We start from the raw sequence: 21,999 nt of genomic DNA, 5'->3' as shown, positions 1-21,999 counted from the left end.
ATCTTAAGGAACATTTCTGTTCCTCTGTATCTGTGTTTTGGACAGAGTTGTGCATAGATCACTGCATGAGATCTCACAATTGTGCTTAACGCATGCAAGTTTAGATCCTTAATTAAAGAATAATTTACAAATCAGAAAAGACTCATTAACTCTCCTGTATATTTCAAACAGTTGCAGTGAAAATGGCTTATGTGCCCAACAATTATGGTGACGCCTTTGCACAAAACCAGTTCCTACCACCAGGAGCACAGCCCAGCGCCCCTCAAGTGATGCCACACTTGGGAAAGTATGTGATCAGTCAGAATCATTCTGCTCGACAACTGATGTTCAGAGGAAAACTCATGGGCCTGGGTGTAAGTGCACTTCCCAAAGTGGAATATATTGTTTATATTTTACCATACTATGGATCAGAAATAAAACAAAAGGTGTAATGTAATAATATAAAATGTTATTGACATGTTTTGCATGGCTTTGCTTTCAACATAACTGCTGGTGATTTTTTAAAACTTCATTTGTGGGACATGGGCATCGCTGGCTGGCCAGCATTTATTGCCCATCTCTAGTTGCCCGAGGGCAGTTGAGAGTCAACCACATTGCTGTGGCTCTGGAGTCACATGTAGGCCAGACCAGGTAAGGACAGCAGATTTCCTTCCCTAAAGGACATTAGTGAACCAGATGGGTTTTTCTGACAATCGACAATGGTTTCATGGTCATCAGTAGATTCATAATTTCAGATATTTTTTATTGAATTCAAATTCCACCAACTGCCGTGGCGGGATTCGAACCCAGGTCCCCAGAACATTAGCTGAGTTTATGGATGAATAGTCTAGCAGTAATACAACTAGACCATCACCTTCCCAGCTTAATGGAGTAATGATTATGTCACAAGACTAGTAATCCAGAGGCCGAGGAATTTAAATCCCAATGGTCATTGGGGAATTAAACTCTAATTAAATGCATCTGGAATGAATAATTATTACCATGAATTTGCTGGATTGTCACAAAAATCCATTTGGTTCCCTATTGTCCTTTAGGGATGCAAATCTTCCGTTGTTATCTTGATTGGCCTCCATGTGACTCCAAACCCGTTCAGTGGGATTGGCTTTTAACTGTCCTCCCAAATTACCCAGCAGACTCTCTGGGTGCATTAAACCCAGTGGGCTCCCAGGAAGTGGTCACTCTATGATGTTAACAACAGTCATCCCGTGATGACCAAGGTACTGACACTGGAACAAACTTCCAGCTCCCTAATTTCTGTAGCAGATCACCCTAGGGCCCCGCTGGCTGCCACAGCGCAGTCACCTCCTACTCTCTGTTGGATGGTGGGATGATTGTTTGGGACCAGATCAGAAACTCCAAGGTATATTATGAAGTCAGCCTAGACCCCAACTTTTTGGTTTTGGCATTAGTGTGAGCATAAGGTGTCTTGCTCCAGGTGTGATTCTGCTGACCCACGAGGAAGCTTTTATTAAAACAATTTTTATTTAACAATACAATTAAAATGTAACAAAAAGAATTTGCATAACTTTTACCAACTAAAATACTTAAGCATGACAAGGTATAATTCTTAACTTCTAGCTATCTCTATGTTCCAATTTAAGCAATATCCCCACAAACATAAACCCCTCTTCAGAATCAGTTAGTAAAAACACACAGACTTACATGGGGTGCTAGGCATCCAACATTTTAACAACTTTGGACAGAGATATAGAAAAACACCTGTCCTCTGACTCCCAGACAGCAGTCTCCAGAGAAAGAACTATCTTCAAACAGCAGAACCTCAGAGAAAGAGACCTATTTTCCAGCAGTCCCAGACTCCAATCTCCAGAGAGAGAGAGAGAGAGAGCTACTGATCTGTAAGGATTCAAAACAGGAACTGGCTGCTTCTTTCTCACTGTAAGCCTAGCTCCACCCAGTCACATGACTTTCCTGTCAATCAACTTAATCAAACCCTACTCTGAAAAGCTCTGGGGAAAACACTAAAATAACAAAATAACCCAGATTAAAACAAACACTCCAACAATTAAGATCATTATGCTCAGCATGTGGACTGCAAGTTGTAGACAAAGCAGCACCGAGTAAACAGAACTGACTTATAAACAAAATCCTTTACCAGAAACATGACACAAATACATTTCTTAAAGACACAGTATCATCACACGACAAACTCCTCTGAATAATTCAATTAATTTATTCTCTGTTTCCACAGATGTTGCCACCCCTGCTAAATATTTCCACATCTGTGTTTTATTTCAGATTTGCAATATCCACAGTTTTTTGCATTTGTTTCAAATTCTACACCTGAATATAACATGTTGGCAGGAGGTCTCGTGGCACAGTGGATAGATTCCCTGCCTCTGAGACAGAAGCTCAGCCTCTGAATCCCACTTGGGGACTTGATGGTGCCAGAATTTGCATTTAACATGTCTAGAAAGGTTGATTATTAAGCTGTGAATCCTTCCAATACACCAATGTCCAGAAGTAAGAGTAATACCTGATGTGGTGTAGTGCCCCTCAAGTTATAGATTCTGGCGACAGGCTCGTGAACTGTTCCAGGATAAACTAACCATAGAGGCAGACATAAGCACGTGCTTTGTCTGTCTCATGTGTCACAAGACAAGGGAAAGGAATAAAGATAAATGAATTTGCTTACACTTTGGCAGTAACTTCATTGCAGTGTTAATATAAGCCTACTTGTGACACTAATAACTAAACTTAAACTTAGTTATCATCTGAAACATGCTGCCCGAAAGGAAGCCGATTTAATATTTACTTTCAAAATGCAGTCAAAGGTACACCTGACAAAATGAAAACATGGGCAGGCACGGTGTCACTGTGCTTAGCACTGCTGCCTCACCGCGCCAGGCACCCGGGTTCGATTTCCGGCTTGGGTCACTGTCTGTGTGGAATTTGCACACTCTCCCCGTGTCTGCGTGGGTTTCTTCCGGGTGCTCTGGTTTCCTCCCACACTCCAAAGATGTGCGGGTTAGGTGCATTGGCTATGCTAAATTGTCCCTTAGTGTCAGGGGGATTACCTAGGGTAAACACGTGGGGTTGTGGGGATGGGGCCCGGGTGAGATTGTGGTTGGTGCAGACTTGATGAGCCAAATGGCCTCCTTCTGCAGTGTAGGGATTCTATACAGGTTTATGGGGAAAATGTTGGAAGAGTGGGACAATTGGATGGCTCTTTCAAAGAGCTGGCACAGGTATGCCTGGCTGAATGGCATCCTTCTGTTTATTTGTGGCTCCATGATTGTACAATAAAATAGAGATAGAGGAAACATTTCCTCATTCCGATCTGTGCATTGAGCATTATGGAGGAAAAAGTGAAGAAAATCTCACATTAATTTGTTTCTACTTTGAGTTGTCACCATCTGAAATGTGCTGCCTGAAAGGGTAATTGAAGCAGGTTCCACCATTACATTCAAAAGGCAGTATACCTGACAAGATAAAAACATTCAAAATTGTAAGGAAAAATGCTCCTGGAGTAGCTCTTTTAATGGGCTGGCACAGACATGATGGGCTGAATGGTCTCCTTCAGTTGCTGCCTGGTTCCTGATTCTGTCGCAAAATTCATAGTGGGGAATGTTTTCCTCATTCTGACCTGTGCATTGAGCATTCACAGGAAAAACATGGTAAACAAAATTGCACATTCTTTACAGTCCCCATTGGAGTATCCTTGTATTAATATCAATGGATGGAGAATCAGACAGATTCTGTTGCTGACGGACTATCATCCCTGCCAGGACTGACTTCATACACAGCACATAGACGATGATCTGTCACAGTGATAGAGAATAATATTCACCCTTCGTTCAAAAGATTAATTTCACCCACAGAACATCAAGTTATTTCTGGCTGTGCTCCAGTATTGACATTAATTCAGTAAACTAATTAGAAAATAGAGTCGATTCTGTGAATGATTCCATTTTTTTTTCATTTTCTACATTAAATCCAAAAAATTGCCATTTCAAATTCTGGAATTTCAAGTTATGAATTCATTGGCTAAACTGCAGAGAGTAGAAATCACTGGAGGTGAAAATCAGACTCTTTCTATGGAAAGGGCGGCTGATCTGCACTGTCAATTTCACACCATGGAGCAAGTTAAAACTACTGACAACAGGTTTGTTTTTCAATTTAAACACAGTTTTCTGGTTCTTGCAGATAACGCAGATTGTGACGGGTATAATCGCCGTAATCATTGGAATAATAGAAATCTCTGTTGTTGTGCGGGGTCCTTTTAGGATCAGTGACTTTTCGGTGCATATCGGGACACCCTGGTGGACTGGACTTCTGGTAAGTACTACTGATTAATGTAAACTGTAAAATTGTTGGGATTTCTTAATCTACCTGACATTCATTAGCATCAAACATTCATTGGTAACTTTCATTCCATTTTCTTGATTGGCTGTATATATAGAGTCAGCAGGGACAGCAGATCTCCTCCCGGCTCCAGCAGTTTTCCTAAGGGCCATTGTTGCATGCTACCTACTCCCCTCATTGTCCTTCAAGTAATGTATCCCTAACTAACCTTACAGCACCCGAGGATTACCTGAATACATCGACCTGCAAGGCCACTCAAGTGGGCAGCTTTCTCCTGGATGATGTCAAGTGTTGTTGGAAAGTGGAAAATATGCCATCTCAATCCTACCTTGTGCCTTGTAGATAGTGGACAGGCTTCAGTGAGTCAAGAGGTGAAATACTTGGTGCAGAATTCCCGGGCTCTGCCCTGCTCTTGCACTCACCCTATTTGAATGGCTGGTCCAGTTAATTATCTGGTCAATGATATATCCAAAATGTCAATGGTAGGGGATTCAGTGGTACTCAGGGGCTTCAGGTGAGGCCATTGTATGTCAAGGAGAGGTTGTCAAATTCTCTTGCTGGAGATGATCATTACCTGGCACTTGTATGGCATAAATGTTACTTGTCACTTACCAGGTTCAATGAATAGTGCAGGAGGGCATGGCAGGAGCAGCACTCAAGCATACCTAAAAATGAGGTGTCAACCTGGTGAAGATACAAAACAGGAGTATATGTGTGTCAAACAGCATAAGCAGCGAGTGATAGTCAGAGCTAAGTGGCTTCATAACCAGTGGATCAGACTTAAGGGCGGCACGGTAGCACAGTGGTTAGCACAGCTGCCTCACAGTGCCAGAGACCCAGGTTCAATTCCCAGCTTGGGTCACTGTCTGTGTGGAGTTTGCACGTTCTCCCAGTGTCTGCATGGGTTTCCTTCGGGTGCTCCAGTTTCCTCCCAGATTCTGAAAGACGAGCTGTTTACTGCATTGACCCGAACAGGCACCGGACACAGGTGGGGAGAGCAATTTCACAGTAACTTCATTGCAGTGTTAATGTAAGCCTTACTTGTGACTAATAAATAAACTTTAAGCTCTGGAACATGGTGATGGTTGGAGTTCAATCATCCGAGTTCCAGCATATCACTGCAAGAGTCTCTGAGGGTAGTGTATTGGACTAATCAGCTTCAGCTGAATCATCAGTGACCTTCCTTACATCATAAGGTCAGAAGTGGGCATGTTCGCCAATGTTTGCACAATGTTCAACACCATTCATGGCTCCTCAGACACTGAAGCCGTCCATGTTCAAATGCCATAAGATTTGGATAATATCCAGGCTTGGGCTAAAAAGTGACAAGTAACATTTTTGCCAAAAAGTGCGAGGTACTGACCAGCTCCAGCAAGAGAGAAGCTAACTATTGCTCCTTTACATCCAATGGCATTACATTGCTGAATCCCCCACTATCAAAATCCTGGAGGGTTACCATTGAGCAGAAATTGACCTGGACTAGCCATATAAATACTTTGTCTTCAAGAACAGGTCCGATGATAGGAATCCTGCGGTGGGCAACTCACCTCCTGTCTCTCAAAGCCTGTCCACCATCTTCAACACAGAAATCAGGAGTGTGGTGGAATACTCTTCATTGCCTGAATGAGTGCAGCTCCAAAACAATTCAAGAAGCCCAACATTATCCAGATAAAGCAGCCCCCTTGATTGATACCACTTCCAGAAACATTCACTCCCTCCACTACCGACACACAATGGCAGCCGTGTGTACCATCTATAAGACGCATTGCAGGGACTCACCAAGACTCCTTAGGCAACACTTGCCACACCCATGACTGTTATCATCTCGAAGGACAAGAGCAAAAGACACATGGGAACAGCATCACCTGCAAGTTCCTGACCAAGCCACTCAGCGCCCTGTCTTGGAAATATGTTACCATTTCTTCACTATCGCTGAGTTAAAATCCTGGAACTTCCTCCTTAACACCACTGAGGGAGTACCTGCACCACATGGATTGCAGCGATTCACAAAGGCAGCTCGCTAACGGCAATTAGGCATGGGCAATTTATGCTGTCCTAACCAGTGATGTCCACATTTCACCAATCAATAAAAAAAAAATACAAGCCTGAATGTTATCCAGATCTGATTGCATGCAGGCATTGGCTGCTCCAGTATCTGTAGAGTAGTGAATGGGAATGAGCACTCTACAATCATCATTGATCATCCCCAGGTCTGATCTTACAGAGGAAGGAAGGTTATGGATGAAGCAGCTGAAGATGGACACCAATCTATGGACCTCCTGGAACAATGTTCTGGGACTGAGATGATTGGCCTGCAACACCCACAGCCATCTTCCATTGTGCTCGATATGAGTCCAACAGTTGGAGAGGTTTCCCTCTACTTTCCATTGACTATTTCCACCACTTTGCTGATGATTGAGAGTAGACTGATGGGATACTAATTGTCAGATTGGATTTATTCACCTTTTTGTGTACATGGCACATGAGGGCAATTCTTCACATAGTGAGAAAGTTGCCCATGTTGTGGCTGCATTGGAATGGCTTGGCTAAGGGTTCAGCTGGTTGTAGACCAGTATATTCACGGCCCATGGTCTTTGCTGTATCCTGTGCCTTCAGCCATTTCCTGATACCACATGGAGCAAATCGAACTTCAGGGTCAGTCTCCAAAGATTGGTTAGCAATCTGCTTATCCTTTCGACAGATTTCCCAAAGGGAAATTGATTGGTGAAGAAGAAACCATCTTAAAACCAGTCTCAGATGTCATGCAAAATAATTTCTCCGAGGCTGGTGCCCCTTTACCCGATTCCCTTTATTTTCAAACTTGTTTCCAGTCCTAAGAGTGCTTCAGGTACAAAGTCAGAATCTGGAGTGTCAGTAGCCCTGACATTCCTCAATATATAGATGAGACTCCCTGATTGGACAGAGAATAATTATCTCAATCAGGGAGCTCATACTCCAAGAGGCCAATCTCATTGGCCTCGTTGAGGTCATTACATCATGCTCAACACCCTATAAACCCACTGAACACCTTCATTCACTCTCTTTCAATTTCAAATGGAGGAATACTGAACAAGGATATGGAGTCAGTGTGTAACATAGTTCTCCAGCATGAGGGGGAAATCATATAGAAAAGACAAAAATCCACATTCCAAATATAATTATTTTTTCTGAGTTGTCTCTCTGATGTGAAATATGTTTTTTAAGTTTATTATTGCAGGTTCACTTGCTGTTGCTGTTGAGAAGGATCCAACACTCCCCATGGTAAGCACTTATTCAAATAACGTCCTTTTGAAACGGCCTCCTCACAGTTTATAATGCTTCCTAGTTTTGTAATTTTAAAACAGTGTCCCCAGGTTCTGGACTCAACCACAAGAGGAAAAACCCTTTCAAAGTTCACCTTTACAATACTCTTCAGGATCCGAAATACTTCAATTGAGTCACCCCTCACTCTTCGAAACTCTAGTAAAAACGAGCCCAACCTTACTGTAATAACTCCAAGGAGGCGAAAGTCCCGTCATCAAGTTACTTTATTTACACCATACATCTGTACAGAGCCAGCTCTCCAGTTGCTCCCTACTGAATGCAGGCTGGGAGTCTGACACACCTGCTTTAAATAGGGAGCATGAGGTTCCCTGATTTAACCATCAATTAGGACTCTGCAAGCCAACCTCATTAGCCTGGCTGAAGTCATCACACTTACATATTTATCCTCATAATATAACCTGTTCATTCAAGATGAGAGGTCACATGACACCAGGTTATGGTCTCAAAAGTTTATTTGAAATAACAAGTTTTCGGAGTGCTTCTCCTTCATCAGGTGTAGTGGACAGAGGCGCGCAGGAATGGAATATATAGGCGGAGTGACGATAGCCCGATATTCACAGGTAATCAAGACTGTCAAGGGATACATAGAGACAGTATAGTGCAGTGTAGGCCGGCTGAATAACAAGTCTTTACAGGTAATCACGAGTGCTAATAGATAAGTGCAAGCAGATAAATATAATCAGTGTGTGTAAAGTGTTAACAGGCCGTATAACAAGTGAAGGGATGACCTAAGAAGTGATCATTTAAGGCAGAGAGAGAATTATAAATAATCAAAGTGCAAGATGGTGCTAAACACTGTGCAAATTAATTCAGGCAGAGAGATCATCACCCGTAATCAAGGTGTGCATGGTGTCAGAACAGGACAGTTGGGAAGGTTTTTCCAACACAGAACAATATGGTGGGGTTACATGTAGGGTTAAATGTTACATGTAGACATGAACCCGAGATCCCAGTTAAGGCCGTCCTCATGAGTGCAGAACTTGGCGATCAGTTTCTGTTCAGCGATTTTGCATTGTTGTGCATCTCGAACGAGAACACTTGGCCTAAAGTCAAAGGCCAAATGTCCCTGGCCACTTTCAGTGTGGCCTCTCATCTTGTCCACCCCAATCCCACACCGGCATCTCCACATCCTGCTCATTCCAGGTATCAATCCAGTAAACTTTTTCTGATCCACATCCAAAACATTTCCATATTTCATTAAATAAGGCAACCAAAACTGCACACAGCATTCAAGATATGGGGGACAAAGAACAAAGACAAAGAAAATTACAGCACAGGAACAGGCCCTCCAAGCCTGCACCAACCATGCTGTCCAACTGAACTAAAACCCCAAAGAACAAAGAAAATTAATTGTCTTTAATTAATTTTCTTTGACAATTCTCCCAAACAAATTCTAAGTGTGGAATTTACGTAAATACTGGAGTAAATCCCATTGTTCTTTTCAGTGGGATTTGCAAAATGAATCTTCCACACTCTGTGCACTGCAGAGTACCCTGGTGTGGATCATGTGAAAAATCAGGGGGTGGGGCCTATTCTTGCTGGAGAGGCTGGCAGCATAGTGCTGAGCGGGCCTTTGCGCATGCGCTGATCTGTCAGCACTAAGATCGGCGCATGCGCAGTGGCCCCGCACTGCCTGCCTCCCGATCGCAAGCCAGCTCAATCGCTGGCCAACCCCACGGCCCTGCAATGTTAACCCTCCAACCCTCCCACGGCCTGATCGCAGGCCCCCCGCATGCAGCCCTGAACTCCCACCCAGCCCGAAGGCCAACCCCAATCATTGGCCTCCCTCCCTCTGTCATCCAGCCAGACTGCAGAGTGGCAGAGGGACCCCCACCTCCACCCAACTCCCCCAGAGGCCCCACCCCACCAAATAGGCCCTGCCCCCATTAGTCCCGGCCCTTTGGCACTGCCCGATAGCTGGTGGGCAGTGCTAAGCTGCCCCCTGGGCATTACCACTTTGCCCCTTGGGCACTGCCAGGGGGCCCAGGCTGGTACTGCCAAGGTGGCAATGCCCAAGGGGCACTCCCCCCCACCCTCACACCCCAGACCTCCTGGGGAGCCTTGCTGAGCTCCCTTCACTCCAGCGGGGTTGGGCCGCCAGCTCCCCATTAGTGAGCTGGAATGAAATACTCCTGGCAGGGGGCAGGTGCAGAGAGACTAGTGGGCCCAGAGACTTCAGTCCCGAGCCAGCTAATTACCTTTAAATTGTATGTAAGTGATCATTATAATAATTTATGCAATAATATTTATCGGTGCCTGGAGACTCGCAGAGGCCATGGCGCCCAGTGGGGAGCCCGCTACATGGCCTCTGCTTGGGTCTTCGGCCTGCTGCACTGCTTTTGCAGGGTGAATCGCCCCCATGATCTCACCAATGCCTTGTATAACTAAAGCATAACACTCTTACTTTTATGTTCAATTCCTCTTGTAATGAAGAATAGCATTCCATTAGCTTTATTAATTATGTGCTACGCCTGCTTACTAACTTTTTCTGCCTCATGCACGAGGACACCTGAATCCCTCTGCAGCAGACATCCTGCAGCGCTTCTCCAATTGAGTGATAATCTGCTTTCTTTATCTTTGTGGCAAACTGAACAGTTTCACACTTTCCCACATTATGCTCCATCTGGCAGATTTTTGCCCACTCACTCAACATATCTTATCCATTTGCAAACTATATATGTCCTCTTCACAACATACTTCCCTACCTATCTTTGTACCATCTGCAAATTTAGTTACCGTGCCTCCGCTGCCCTCAGCAAAGTCATTGATGTAAATTGTAAAACTTTGAGGCTCCAGCACAAACCCCTGTAGGACATCACTCATCACATCCTGCCAAAGATCCACTTAAGCACAAGAACACAAGAAATAGAAGCAGAAGTGGCCACCAGGCCCTTTAAGAACGCCCTGACTTTCAATACAATTATGGATGATCTATGCCGGCCTCAACTCCTTTTCTGTGTTGACCCAGCCATCAATGTAGATATCCCACAAAATGAATTTCAAAAATAGCGCTCTGCAGTTTTGGTAATTACCTGATAGCTTGCAAACTTGTGAATCTGGGAAGGGGTCTAATAAATCCATTTTATTTGATGTAATAATACCTATTTCTCATATTTTACTTGGAAAATACCTCTCTCCAGGTATAGTTACAACTTGTTTTTTCCATTCTTTCTTCTGGCTGTTAATCCTCATCAGCTTTGTCATTTCCTTACACGTTGCATGTTGAAGACAGAAATCAATAATTTTCTGGAGATTAATGACATCAAGGGATGTGAAGTTAACGCAGGAAAGTGGCATTGCGGTGGACCATTATAGAAACATAGAAACTAAAATCAGGAGTAGGCCATTCGGCTGTTCAAGCCTGCTCCGCCATTCATTTTGATCATGGCTGATCATTGAATTCAATATCCTGATCCCCCCCTCCTCCCATATCCCTGATTACTTTAGCCCCAAGGGTTATATCTAATTTCCTCTTGAAATCACACAACGGTTTGGCCTCAAGTACTTTCTGTGGTAGTGAATTCTGCACATTCACCACCCTCTGGGTAAAGAAATTTCTCCTGAACTCAGTTCAAAAGGGTTTACCCCTTATCCTCAAACTATGAACCCTAGTTCTAGCCTCCCCCACCATCAAGAACATTCTTTCTGAATCTACCCTGTCTAACCCTCTTAGAATTTTATAAATTTCTATGAGATCCCCTCTCACTCTTCTAAACTCCAGTAAATATAATCCTAACCGATTTAGGGTCTCTTCAGATGACAGACCTGCCATCCGAGGAATCAACCTGGTAAACTTTCGCTGTACTCCCTCCATAGCAAAGACATCCTTCCTCAGATAAGGACACCAAAATGCACACAATACTTGAGGTGTGGCCTCACCAACGCCCTTTTATCCATGACTTTACCAGGTTTACCAGGCTGATTCTGGGGATGGCGGGACTGATGTATGAAGAGAGTTTGACTAGGTTATGATTGTTTTTGCTGCAGTTCATGTGAATGAGGGGGGATCTGATAGCGACTTATAAAATTCTAACAGGACTAGACAGGTTAGATGCAGGGAGGATGTTCCCGATGGAGGAGGTGACCCAGGTGTCCAGGGGTCACAGTCTGAGGATACAGGGTAGACCATTTAGGATGGAGATGAGGAGACATTTCTTCACCCAAAGAGTGGTGGGCCTGTGAAATTCATTATCACAGGAAGTAGTCGATGCCAAAGCATTAAATGTATTCAAGAGGAGGCTGGATATAGCACTTGGGGCAAATGGGATCAAAGGTTATAGGGAAAAAGCAGGATTAGGCTATTGAGTTGGACGATCAACCATGATCATAATGAATGGCGGAGCAGGCTCAAAGGGCCAAATGGTCTCCTCCTGCTCCTGTCTTCTATGTTTCTATGACCTGGAAGCATTCTAGATCACATCAACTCAATCTGAAATAGAATATTTCCTCTTGCTATCTCTGATTCCTTCCCATATCACCTTAAATCTTTGTCCTCTGGTTACTGACTGTGCTATTGGAAACAGTTTAGCCTTCGTCGTTCGATAAAAAACAAATCATCCGATTGAAAATCTCAACAAACTAATTCAAATTCTCCAGTCTATCCTAAATGAAGTCCCTCATCCTCGGAACCATTCCAGTAAGTCTCTGCTGCACCCTTTCGAAAACCTTGACATCCTTCCGAAAGTGTGACATTAAATTGTCCACCAGGTTGGTGGACGTTCCGGGGTATAGATGTTTCACTAAGTGTAGGGAAGCTGGTAAAAGAGGTGGAGGAGCGGCATTGTTAATCAAGGATAGTTTAACGGCTGCAGAAAGGCACTTCGTGGGGGATCTGCACACTGAGGTAATATGGGCTGAAGTTAGAAATAGGAAAGGAGCGGTCACGTTGCTAGGAGTTTACTATAGGCCCCCAAATAGTAATAGAGATGTGGAGGAAGAAATTGCTAAGCAGATTATGGATATGTGTGGGGGTCACAGGGTAGTTGTCATGGGGGACTTTAACTTTCCAAATATTGATTGGAACCTTTGTAGGTCAAATAGTTTGGATGGGGCAGTTTTTGTGCAGTGTGTGCGGGAGGGTTTCCTGACACAATATGTGGATGGGCCGACTAGAGGTGAGGCCACATTGGATTTGGTACTGGGAAATGAACCGGGCCAAGTGTTAGATTTGGTTGTGGGAGAGCAATTTGGAGATAGTGACCACAATTCGGTGTCTTTTGTCATTGCAATGGAGAGGGATAGGGCCGTACGGCAGGGCAAGGTTTACAATTGGGGGAGGGGTAATTATGATGCGATTAGGCAAGAATTAGGGGGCATAAGTTGGGAACAGAAACTGTCAGAGAAAGGAACTAATGAAAAGTGGAACTTTTTCAAGGAACAAATACTGGATGTCCTTGATAGGTATGTTCCTGTCAGGCAGGGAGGAAATGGCCGAGTGAGGGAACCATGGTTCACGAAAGAGGTGGAATGTCTTGTGAAAAGGAAGAGGGAAGCTTATGTAGGGATGAGGAAACAAGGTTCAGATGGCTCGATTGAGGGTTACAAGTTAGCAAGGAATGAGCTGAAAAAGGGGCTTAGGAGAGCTAGGAGGGGACATGAGAAGTCCTTGGCGGGTCGGATCAAGGAAAACCCCAAGGCTTTTTACTCTTATGTGAGGAATAAAAGAATGACCAGGGTGAGGTTAGGGCCGGTCAAGGACAGTAGTGGGAACTTGTGTATGGAGGCAGTAGAGATAGGCGAGGTGATGAATGAATACTTTTCTTCAGTGTTCACCAAGGAGAGGGGCCATGTTTTTGAGGAAGAGAAGGTGTTACAGGCTAATAGGCTGGAGGAAATAGATGTTCGGAGGGAGGATGTCTTGGCAGTTTTGAATAAACTGAAGGTCGATAAGTCCCCTGGGCCTGATGAAATGTATCCTAGGATTCTGTGGGAGGCAAGGGATGAGATTGCAGAGCCTTTGGCGTTGATCTTTGGGTCCTCGCTGTCCACGGGGATGGTGCCAGAGGACTGGAGAATGGCGAATGTTGTTCCTCTGTTTAAGAAAGGGAATAGAAATGACCCTGGTAATTATAGACCGGTTAGTCTTACTTCGGTGGTTGGTAAATTGATGGAAAGGGTCCTTAGGGATGGGATTTACGACCATTTAGAAAGATGCGGATTAATCCGAGATAGTCAGCACGGATTCGTGAAGGGCAAGTCGTGCCTCACAAATTTGATAGAATTTTTTGAGGAGGTAACTAAGTGTGTTGATGAAGGTAGGGCAGTTGATGTCATATACATGGATTTTAGTAAGGCGTTTGATAAGGTCCCCCATGGTCGGCTTATGATGAAAGTGAGGAGGTGTGGGATAGAGGGAAAGTTGGCCGATTGGATAGGTAACTGGCTGTCTGACCGAAGACAGAGGGTGGTGGTCGATGGAAAATTTTCGGATTGGAGGCAGGTTGCTAGCGGTGTGCCGCAGGGATCAGTGCTTGGTCCTCTGCTCTTTGTGATTTTTATTAATGACTTAGAGAAGGGGGCTGAAGGGTGGATCAGTAAATTTGCTGATGACACCAAGATTGGTGGAGTAGTGGATGAGGTGGAGGGCTGTTGTAGGCTGCAAAGAGACATAGATAGGATGCAAAGCTGGGCTGAAAAATGGCAAATGGAGTTTAACCCTGATAAATGTGAGGTGATTCATTTTGGTAGGACAAATTTAAATGTGGATTACAGGGTCAAAGGTAGGGTTCTGAAGACTGTGGAGGAACAGAGAGATCTTGGGGTCCATATCCACAGATCTCTAAAGGTTGCCACTCAAGTGGATAGAGCTGTGAAGAAGGCCTATAGTGTGTTAGCTTTTATTAACAGGGGGTTGGAGTTTAAGAGCCGTGGGGTTATGCTGCAACTGTACAGGACCTTGGTGAGACCACATTTGGAATATTGTGTGCAGTTCTGGTCACCTCACTATAAGAAGGATGTGGAAGCGCTGGAAAGAGTGTAGAGGAGATTTACCAGGATGCTGCCTGGTTTGGAGGGTAGGTCATATGAGGAAAGGTTGAGGGAGCTAGGGCTGTTCTCTCTGGAGCGGAGGAGGCTGAGGGGAGACTTAATAGAGGTGTATAAAATGATGAAGGGGATAGATAGAGTGAACGTTCAAAGACTATTTCCTCGGGTGGATGGAGCTATTACAAGGGGGCATAACTATAGGGTTCGTGGTGGGAGATACAGGACGGATATCAGAGGTAGGTTCTTTACGCAGAGAGTGGTTGGGGTGTGGAATGGACTGCCTGCAGTGATAGTGGAGTCAGACACTTTAGGAACATTTAAGCGGTTATTGGATAGGCACATGGAGCACACCAGGATGATAGGGAGTGGGATAGCTTGATCTTGGTTTCAGATAAAGCTCGGCACAACATCGTGGGCCGAAGGGCCTGTTCTGTGCTGTACTGTTCTATGTTCTATGTTCTAAATGGGTTTATATAGATACAATGATTTGGGCAGATTTTAGATAGAGTAGAAGTAGAGTTGATGAGCCAATGGATTTTTTCTTCCTGCCATGTTTTCTCATGTTGTTTAATACATGTTTTTACTTCTAGATCAGAGGCTGCTTAGCAATGAACATCCTCAGTGCCATTTCCTGCCTCCCAGGAGTAATAATATATTGTATAAACCTTGCTTATCCATATTGTTTCAGTTTGTATTATTGTTATTATCATGAGGTGAGTGCATCATTATGTTGATCCTGAGCTGATTTTAAGAAATATTTTTTATTTCTTTCTGTCCAACTGAATTTATTTGTGTACAATTTGTTGCAGGGTACAATTCCATGTTTGGTCATACTCCTGCTACTGACACTGCTCAATGCAGCAATATCCATTGCAATTTCAAGCTTCAACTGCAAATCTCTGAACTGTTGTTGTGCAACACCAAACGTAAGCTATGTAATGAATTGATCTTGAATTAATAACTTGAATTCTGTTGCCACTGTGTATTTGCATGGGAGGCTGTTCAGGAAGGGCCAGGGGATCCCGGGTAATTTGGCAAATTGGATCCAAAATCGGGCATAGCGGCAGGAGGCAGAGTGTTGGTAGGAAGTTATTTTTGTGACTGGAAGCCTATGTCTAGTGATGTACCGCAGGGATCATAGAATCATGGAATCATAGAATCACTACAGCACAGGAGGAGGCCATTCAGCCCATCGGGTCTGCACTGAGCACAATCCCACCCAGGCCCTATTCCCGTAACCCCACATATTTACCATCCTAATCCCCCTGACATTATGGTCAACTTAGCATGGCCAATCAATCTAACCCACACATCTTTGGACTGTGGGAGGAAACCGGAGCACCCGATGGAAACCCATGCAGACACGGGGAGAATGTGCAAACTCCACACAGACAGTAACCCGAGGCCGGAATCGAACATGGCTCCCTGGCGCTGTGAGGCAGCAGTGCTAACCACTGTACCACTGTGCTGATCCCTTGCTGTTTGTAATTTACATGAACAATCTAGGTGAGGGTGGGAGCTGTATGATCGCAGATTACATAAAAATTGGTGGTGTGGTAAATAGCAAGCAGGAAAGCCTTAGATTACAGGGTGATATAGACAGGCTGGTCAGATGGGCAGAACAGAACAAATGGAATTTCACCCTGAAAAGTGTGAGGTGATGCATTTTGGGAAGACTAACAAGGCAAGGGAATACACAATGAATGGGAGGACACGAAAAAGACCTTGGCGTGCAGGTCCATAAGTCACTGAAGGCAGCAGGACAGGGTAGATAAGGTGATTAAAAGGTTAATGGGATAACTGCCTTTATTAGCCTAGGCAAGGAATATAAGAGCAGGGAGATCATGATGAAGCTGGATTAAACACTTGTTGGACCACAGCTAGTGTACTGTGTGCAGTTTTGGTCGCCACAATATAGAAGGATATGATTGCACTAGAAAGGGTGCAGAGGAGATTCACCAGGATGTTGCCTAGGCTGGAGTATTTCAGCTATGAAGAGGGGCTGGCTAGGCTGGGGTTGTTCCCCTTAGAGCAGAGGAGGTTGAGGGGAGACCTGATTGAGGTGTACAAAATTATAAAGGACATAGATAGAGTAGATAGCAAGGAATTTCTCTCATTACTGGAGGGATCATTAACCAGGGGGCATAGATTTAAGATAAGAAGCAGGAGATTTGGAGGGAATGTGAGGAAAAATCTTTTCGCCCAGAGGGTGGTGGGAATCTGAAACTCATTGTCTGAAAGGGTAGTAGAGGCATAAACCCACACAACATTTAAGAAGCATTTAAATGAGCTCTTGAAAGGCCATAGCCATAGCCAAGTGCTGAAAAATAGAATAGATAGGTGCTTGATGGCTAGCAGAGTCACAATGGGCTGAAGGGTCTCTTTCTGTGCTGTAAAACTCGATGACTCTCTTACTAATTTTTGGAAAGCGTGCATGTATCGATGATAACTGCCAGATATGGACAAGTCAATCCCACTATCACATGAATGAAAAAAAAATCTTTCCATTAGAAAAAACTCCATTACAAACTGAGCTCCAAAATAAGCTGCATAATAATCAGTGAAATTTTGAACACGGAAGAAATCTATATGAATAAAATGCACAGTTACCAATGAAACACATTTAGGTTCTTCCAATGAAGATAAACTATTTGGGCAGCACGGTGTTACAGTGGTTAGCACTGCTGCCTCACAGCACCAGGGACATGGGTTTGATTCTCAGCTTGGGTCACTGTCTGTGTGGGGTCTGCACATTCTCCCTGTGTCTGCGAGGGTTTCCCCCGGGGTGCTCCAGTTTCCTCCAAAAGACATGCTGGTTAGGTGCATGCTAAATTCTCCCTCAGTGTACCCAAACAGGCGCCTGAGTGTGGCGACTAGGGGATTTTCACAGCCACTTCATTGCAGTGTTAATGTAAGACTACTTGTAACTAATAAATAAACTTCAAACTTCATTCCCAGCAATTCATGGGATAGATTTCCTCAACAGCAAAAACAGAAAATATTGGAAAATCGCAGCAGGTCTGACAGCATCTGTGGACAAAGAGGGCCAACGTTTCCAATCTGGAGGCCCTTTCCTCAGAACTTCGATAGATTTACTCATCTGAGCATGTGCAGGAAGTGCTCCCCCTAGTGTTGCAGCACTGATAGACACAGCTTTGGGGATTGCTCTGGCAGAGAGTCAGCACAAACATTGTCCTAGTGGGGAAAGTGGCAGGGGAATGGCTCCGATGGTTAGAGAGAGGCGGCTGAATCATGATGAACTGCCTGGCTCATTCTGTGCTAATTCTACTTATTAGTGTTGTTTTATTTTTCAGCCAACGGTTGTGCTGGTGAACACTGCAATTGCACAACCCTTTCCCCAGCAAAATTTCCATGTGAACCCTCCTCCCTACAACATCCACGCGATGGGAAATATACAAGTCGGATAAGAACTCTTGAAATTCTGCCAAGTGCTGGTTATTTAATCTTCCAAATTATTAATATTATCAGTATATATGTAAAAATTCAGGATTCTATCCTTTTTGTTATTGAGGCAGGTGATCTCACCAAGGTCACATGTATTGGCAAAGCACTAGTTGCTTTGAAAAGGCACCATTGGGCTTTCTACTCTAGGCTGCTGGAGGGGGCATTAAGAATCATCCATTTACAGTGGCCCAGGTTGTAATTGTGTGTGTGTTGGGGAGTGAGGGGCAGGGAGTGGTTTGCTGGGAAGTAGGGGGGATTCCTATCCTGTAAGAAATTGATGAACTCTTTCATTCAAACCACCTAAATGCTTGATGCTGATTTATATATGGTGAAGTCCACTAGTTGCTACATTTGTTCAATTCAATTTTATGTCTTGTTCAGGACCATAGCCAATACATTACTCATACACATACATACCTGGTCGGCTCAGATGTGTGACAGTCAGAGAAAACCTCCATGTCCTGAGAACCAATTCCTCGGAGTCAAGTTTGGTTTTGGCCGATATTGTACAACGGGCTGATAGCAAGTCAGCAATCCACTCCCCCGATTTGAAGTCAATGGAAATAAAAAGCCATACAGATGTAAATCAGGCTGCCAACTGCATATGGCGGTTTCATGTTATTGCACATCTAATTAAGATCGACAAGAGAGAGCCCATTATAAATTTTTAAAAGTCATTCTGCATTTTCCGAACCTTGTCAACCTGTTTAAAACTATCAGTGTGAGCCAAGCATCGTGACAACCAGATTTTCAGCTTGCCCCCATTTATCCGGCATGGTGGATCAGTCACTGCAGTTTCCCATTCTGCTACCAGGACGGTGTGCTGGCAATTGCAATTTCACTCAAAGTATTAGAAAGGACATCAACAGGAATGCCAGCTGAACATTTTAGCACAGAGGAAATATAATCCAGTGTGTCAACAAATGCACAGACAAAAGATACGCAAAAAGGTTAGAACAAAGAACAAAGAAACTTACAGCACAGAAACAGGCCCTTCGGCCCTCCAAGCCTGTGCCGATCATGATGCCCCAACTAAACTAAAAGAAACCTGCCCTTACTCGGTCTGTATCACTCTATTCCCTCCCCATTCATGTATCCATCCATATGGCTCTTAAATTTTGCTAATGTGCCTGCTTCCACCACCTCCTCTGGCAGTGCGTTCCAGGCACCCACCACTCTGCATGGAAAACTTTCCCGCACATCTCCATTCAATATTCCCCCTCTCAACTTGAACCTGTGCCCCCTTGTAATTGACACTTCCACCCTGGGAAAAAGACTCTGACTATTCACCCTGTCTATGCCTCTCATAATTTTGTAGATCTCTGAGAAATAGCCTATTGTAAAGTTATGCACACATTGGAAAATAGCACAAGTGTTCATTCACCTTTGGACATGGGTGAATTTCAGCCAAAGATTACAACCAGTCACACACAGTTAGTAAAGATCTTTCATGCATGTTAATAAATAATACCCCAACTCATCTAAATACAGAATCATATGCGGCTGAAGGAGGCCATTCAGTCCATCAATACTGCAATGACCATAATCCCACCCAGGCCCAATCCCCATGCATTTATCCCAGCTAGTTCCCCTTAGCATGGCCAATCCACCTAAACTATACATCTTTGGTTTGCGGGGGGGGGCACCAGGTCACCCAGCGGAAAGCCATGCAGACACGGGGAGAATGTGCAAACTCCACACAGACAGTGACCCAAGCTGGGAATCAAACCCACGTCCCTGGCATTATGAGGCAGCAGTGCTAACCACTGTGCCACTGTGCTGCCCATGTCAAATAGTAGATAATGTGAATGGATAGAGCATAGATAAATTTTGCAGGGAGATTGAAAGATAACTCAAGGAAATTTGTTTTGCATGCATCGGTACAAACAATGGCATTATTTTATACTTATTTTACTCTGCTGTTTCTCAATATGGATTTAACAATTTGATGGGTGGACTGAGATTCACAACTTCCCGAATAGATGGTGTCTTGCTGCATTATCATGTTACTGACCTTAAAAGAAAAACACATTCTGAAATGGAAAATGAGAAAGTGTTTGGAAATGGATGTAATTTTCAAATCAGCTTGTAGAATAGAGATCATAGGGTAAGCCCCCTTTCAAATGATTGCTTTTATGGGGTAGTCAGGGGTTTCTGATGTTGCTGTATCTTTCCGCTGTATAATAAATCTACACAAAATAAAATCTACATGAAATATTATTTTATTGAACCTTGAAAATGCTGAATACATATCATGAATCTCATAAAGTTATGAAACATGATTGATTGGATTGAATATAAGGGGACATCGATCACTGTGCTGTTAGCCTTGTCCCTGCACTGACAGAACTGTCCACTGATTGTACCGGTTCCTTTCCTATATCCGTGCTTTTCTTTATTCTCTGAAATGTTTGTTCACTCATTTCAATCTGAAACAATGTCACCGTCTGAAATCTGTTTCTCATTTCCATTTCCTGCCGCTCTCTGCAGTTATTACCTCGGTTACGTGTATAATCTCAGTCAAGATGTGACTGTCACCAGGAGCGGGTGCTGCTCTGTTGATGAAGATATTCTTTAGTGAAGATATCAGTCCCAGATCATTTCTATTAGTTCTGGTGATGCAGTGAAATTAATTAACAATTAATTGTTATTAATAATTGATTTGATTTAATTATTATTGTCACATGTATTAATATACAGTGAAAAGTATTGTTCCTTGCATGTTCTACGGACAAAGCATACCGTTCATAGAGAAGGAAAGAGTGATAGAGTCATAGAGGTTTACAGCATGGAAACAGACCCTTCGGCCCAACTTGTCCATGCCACCCTTTTTTTTAAACCCCTAAGCTCGTCCCAATTGCCCGCATTTGGCCCATATCCCTCTATACCCATCTTACCCATGTAACTGTCTAAATGCCTTTTAAAAGATAAAATTGTACCCGCCTCTACTACTATCTCTGGCAGCTTGTTCCAGACTCTCACCATCCTCTGTGTGAAAAAGTTGCCCCCTGGACACTTTTGTATATCTCCCCTCTCACCTTAAACCTATGCCCTCTAGTTTTAGACTCCCCTACCTTTGGAAAAAGATATTGACTATCTAGCTGATCTTTGCCCCTCATTATTTTATAGACCTCTGTAAGATCACCCCTCAGCCTTCTACGCTCCAGAGAAAAAAGTCACAGTCTATCCAGGTTCTCCTTATAACACAAACTATCAAATCCTGGTAGCATCATGGTAAGTCTTTTCTGCACTCTTCCTAGTTTAATAATAACCTTTCTATTCTGCACTCTTCCTAGTTTAATAATATCCTTTCTATAATAGGGTGACCAGAACTGTACACAGTATTCCAAGTGTGGCCTTACCAATGTCTTGTACAACTTCAACAAGACATCCCAACTCCTGTAGTCAATGTTCTGACCAATCAAACCAAGCATGCTGAATGCCTTCTTCACCACTCTGTCCACCTGTGACTCCACTTTCAAGGAACTATGAACCTGTATCCCTAGATCTCTTTGTTCTATAACTCTCCCCAACACCCTACCATTAACCAAATAAGTTCTGCCCTGGTTCAATCTACCAAAATGCGCCACCTAAATTAAACTCCATCTGCCATCCGTCAGCCCACTGGCCCAATTGATCAAGATCCTGTTGCAATCCTCGATAACCTTCTTCACTGTCCACTATGCCTCCAATCTTAGTGTCATCTGCAAACCTACTAACCATGCCTCCTATATTCTCATCCAAATCAATAAAATAAATGACAAATAACAGTGGACACAGCACTGATCCCTGAGGCACACTGCTGGTCACAGGCCTCCAGTTTGAAAAACAACCCTCTGCAACCACCCTCTTCTGTTATCAAGCTAATTTTGTATCCATTTAGCTACCCCACCCTGGATCCCG

The 21,999-nt window shown here is 43.8% G+C and overlaps 1 protein-coding gene across 1 annotated transcript; it reads left to right on the top strand.

Annotated features, from left to right (window-relative positions):
* The first annotated feature begins 296 nt into the window (after positions 1 to 296).
* LOC144482746 (membrane-spanning 4-domains subfamily A member 8-like) lies at positions 297 to 20,241 on the top strand. Its single transcript, XM_078201586.1, has 6 exons — positions 297 to 353; positions 4,165 to 4,296; positions 7,528 to 7,584; positions 15,222 to 15,344; positions 15,441 to 15,557; positions 17,946 to 20,241. The coding sequence occupies exons 1-6, from the start codon at positions 324 to 326 to the stop codon at positions 18,057 to 18,059; spliced, it is 573 nt and encodes a 190-aa protein (XP_078057712.1). The 5' UTR covers positions 297 to 323; the 3' UTR covers positions 18,060 to 20,241.
* The last annotated feature ends 1,758 nt before the right edge of the window (positions 20,242 to 21,999 follow it).

This window comes from Mustelus asterias, chromosome 3, assembly GCF_964213995.1.
Source record: "Mustelus asterias chromosome 3, sMusAst1.hap1.1, whole genome shotgun sequence".
NCBI lineage: Eukaryota > Metazoa > Chordata > Chondrichthyes > Carcharhiniformes > Triakidae > Mustelus > Mustelus asterias.
The sequence above is the reverse complement of the archived record's forward strand: the minus strand, read 5'-3'. Positions and strand labels throughout refer to the sequence as shown.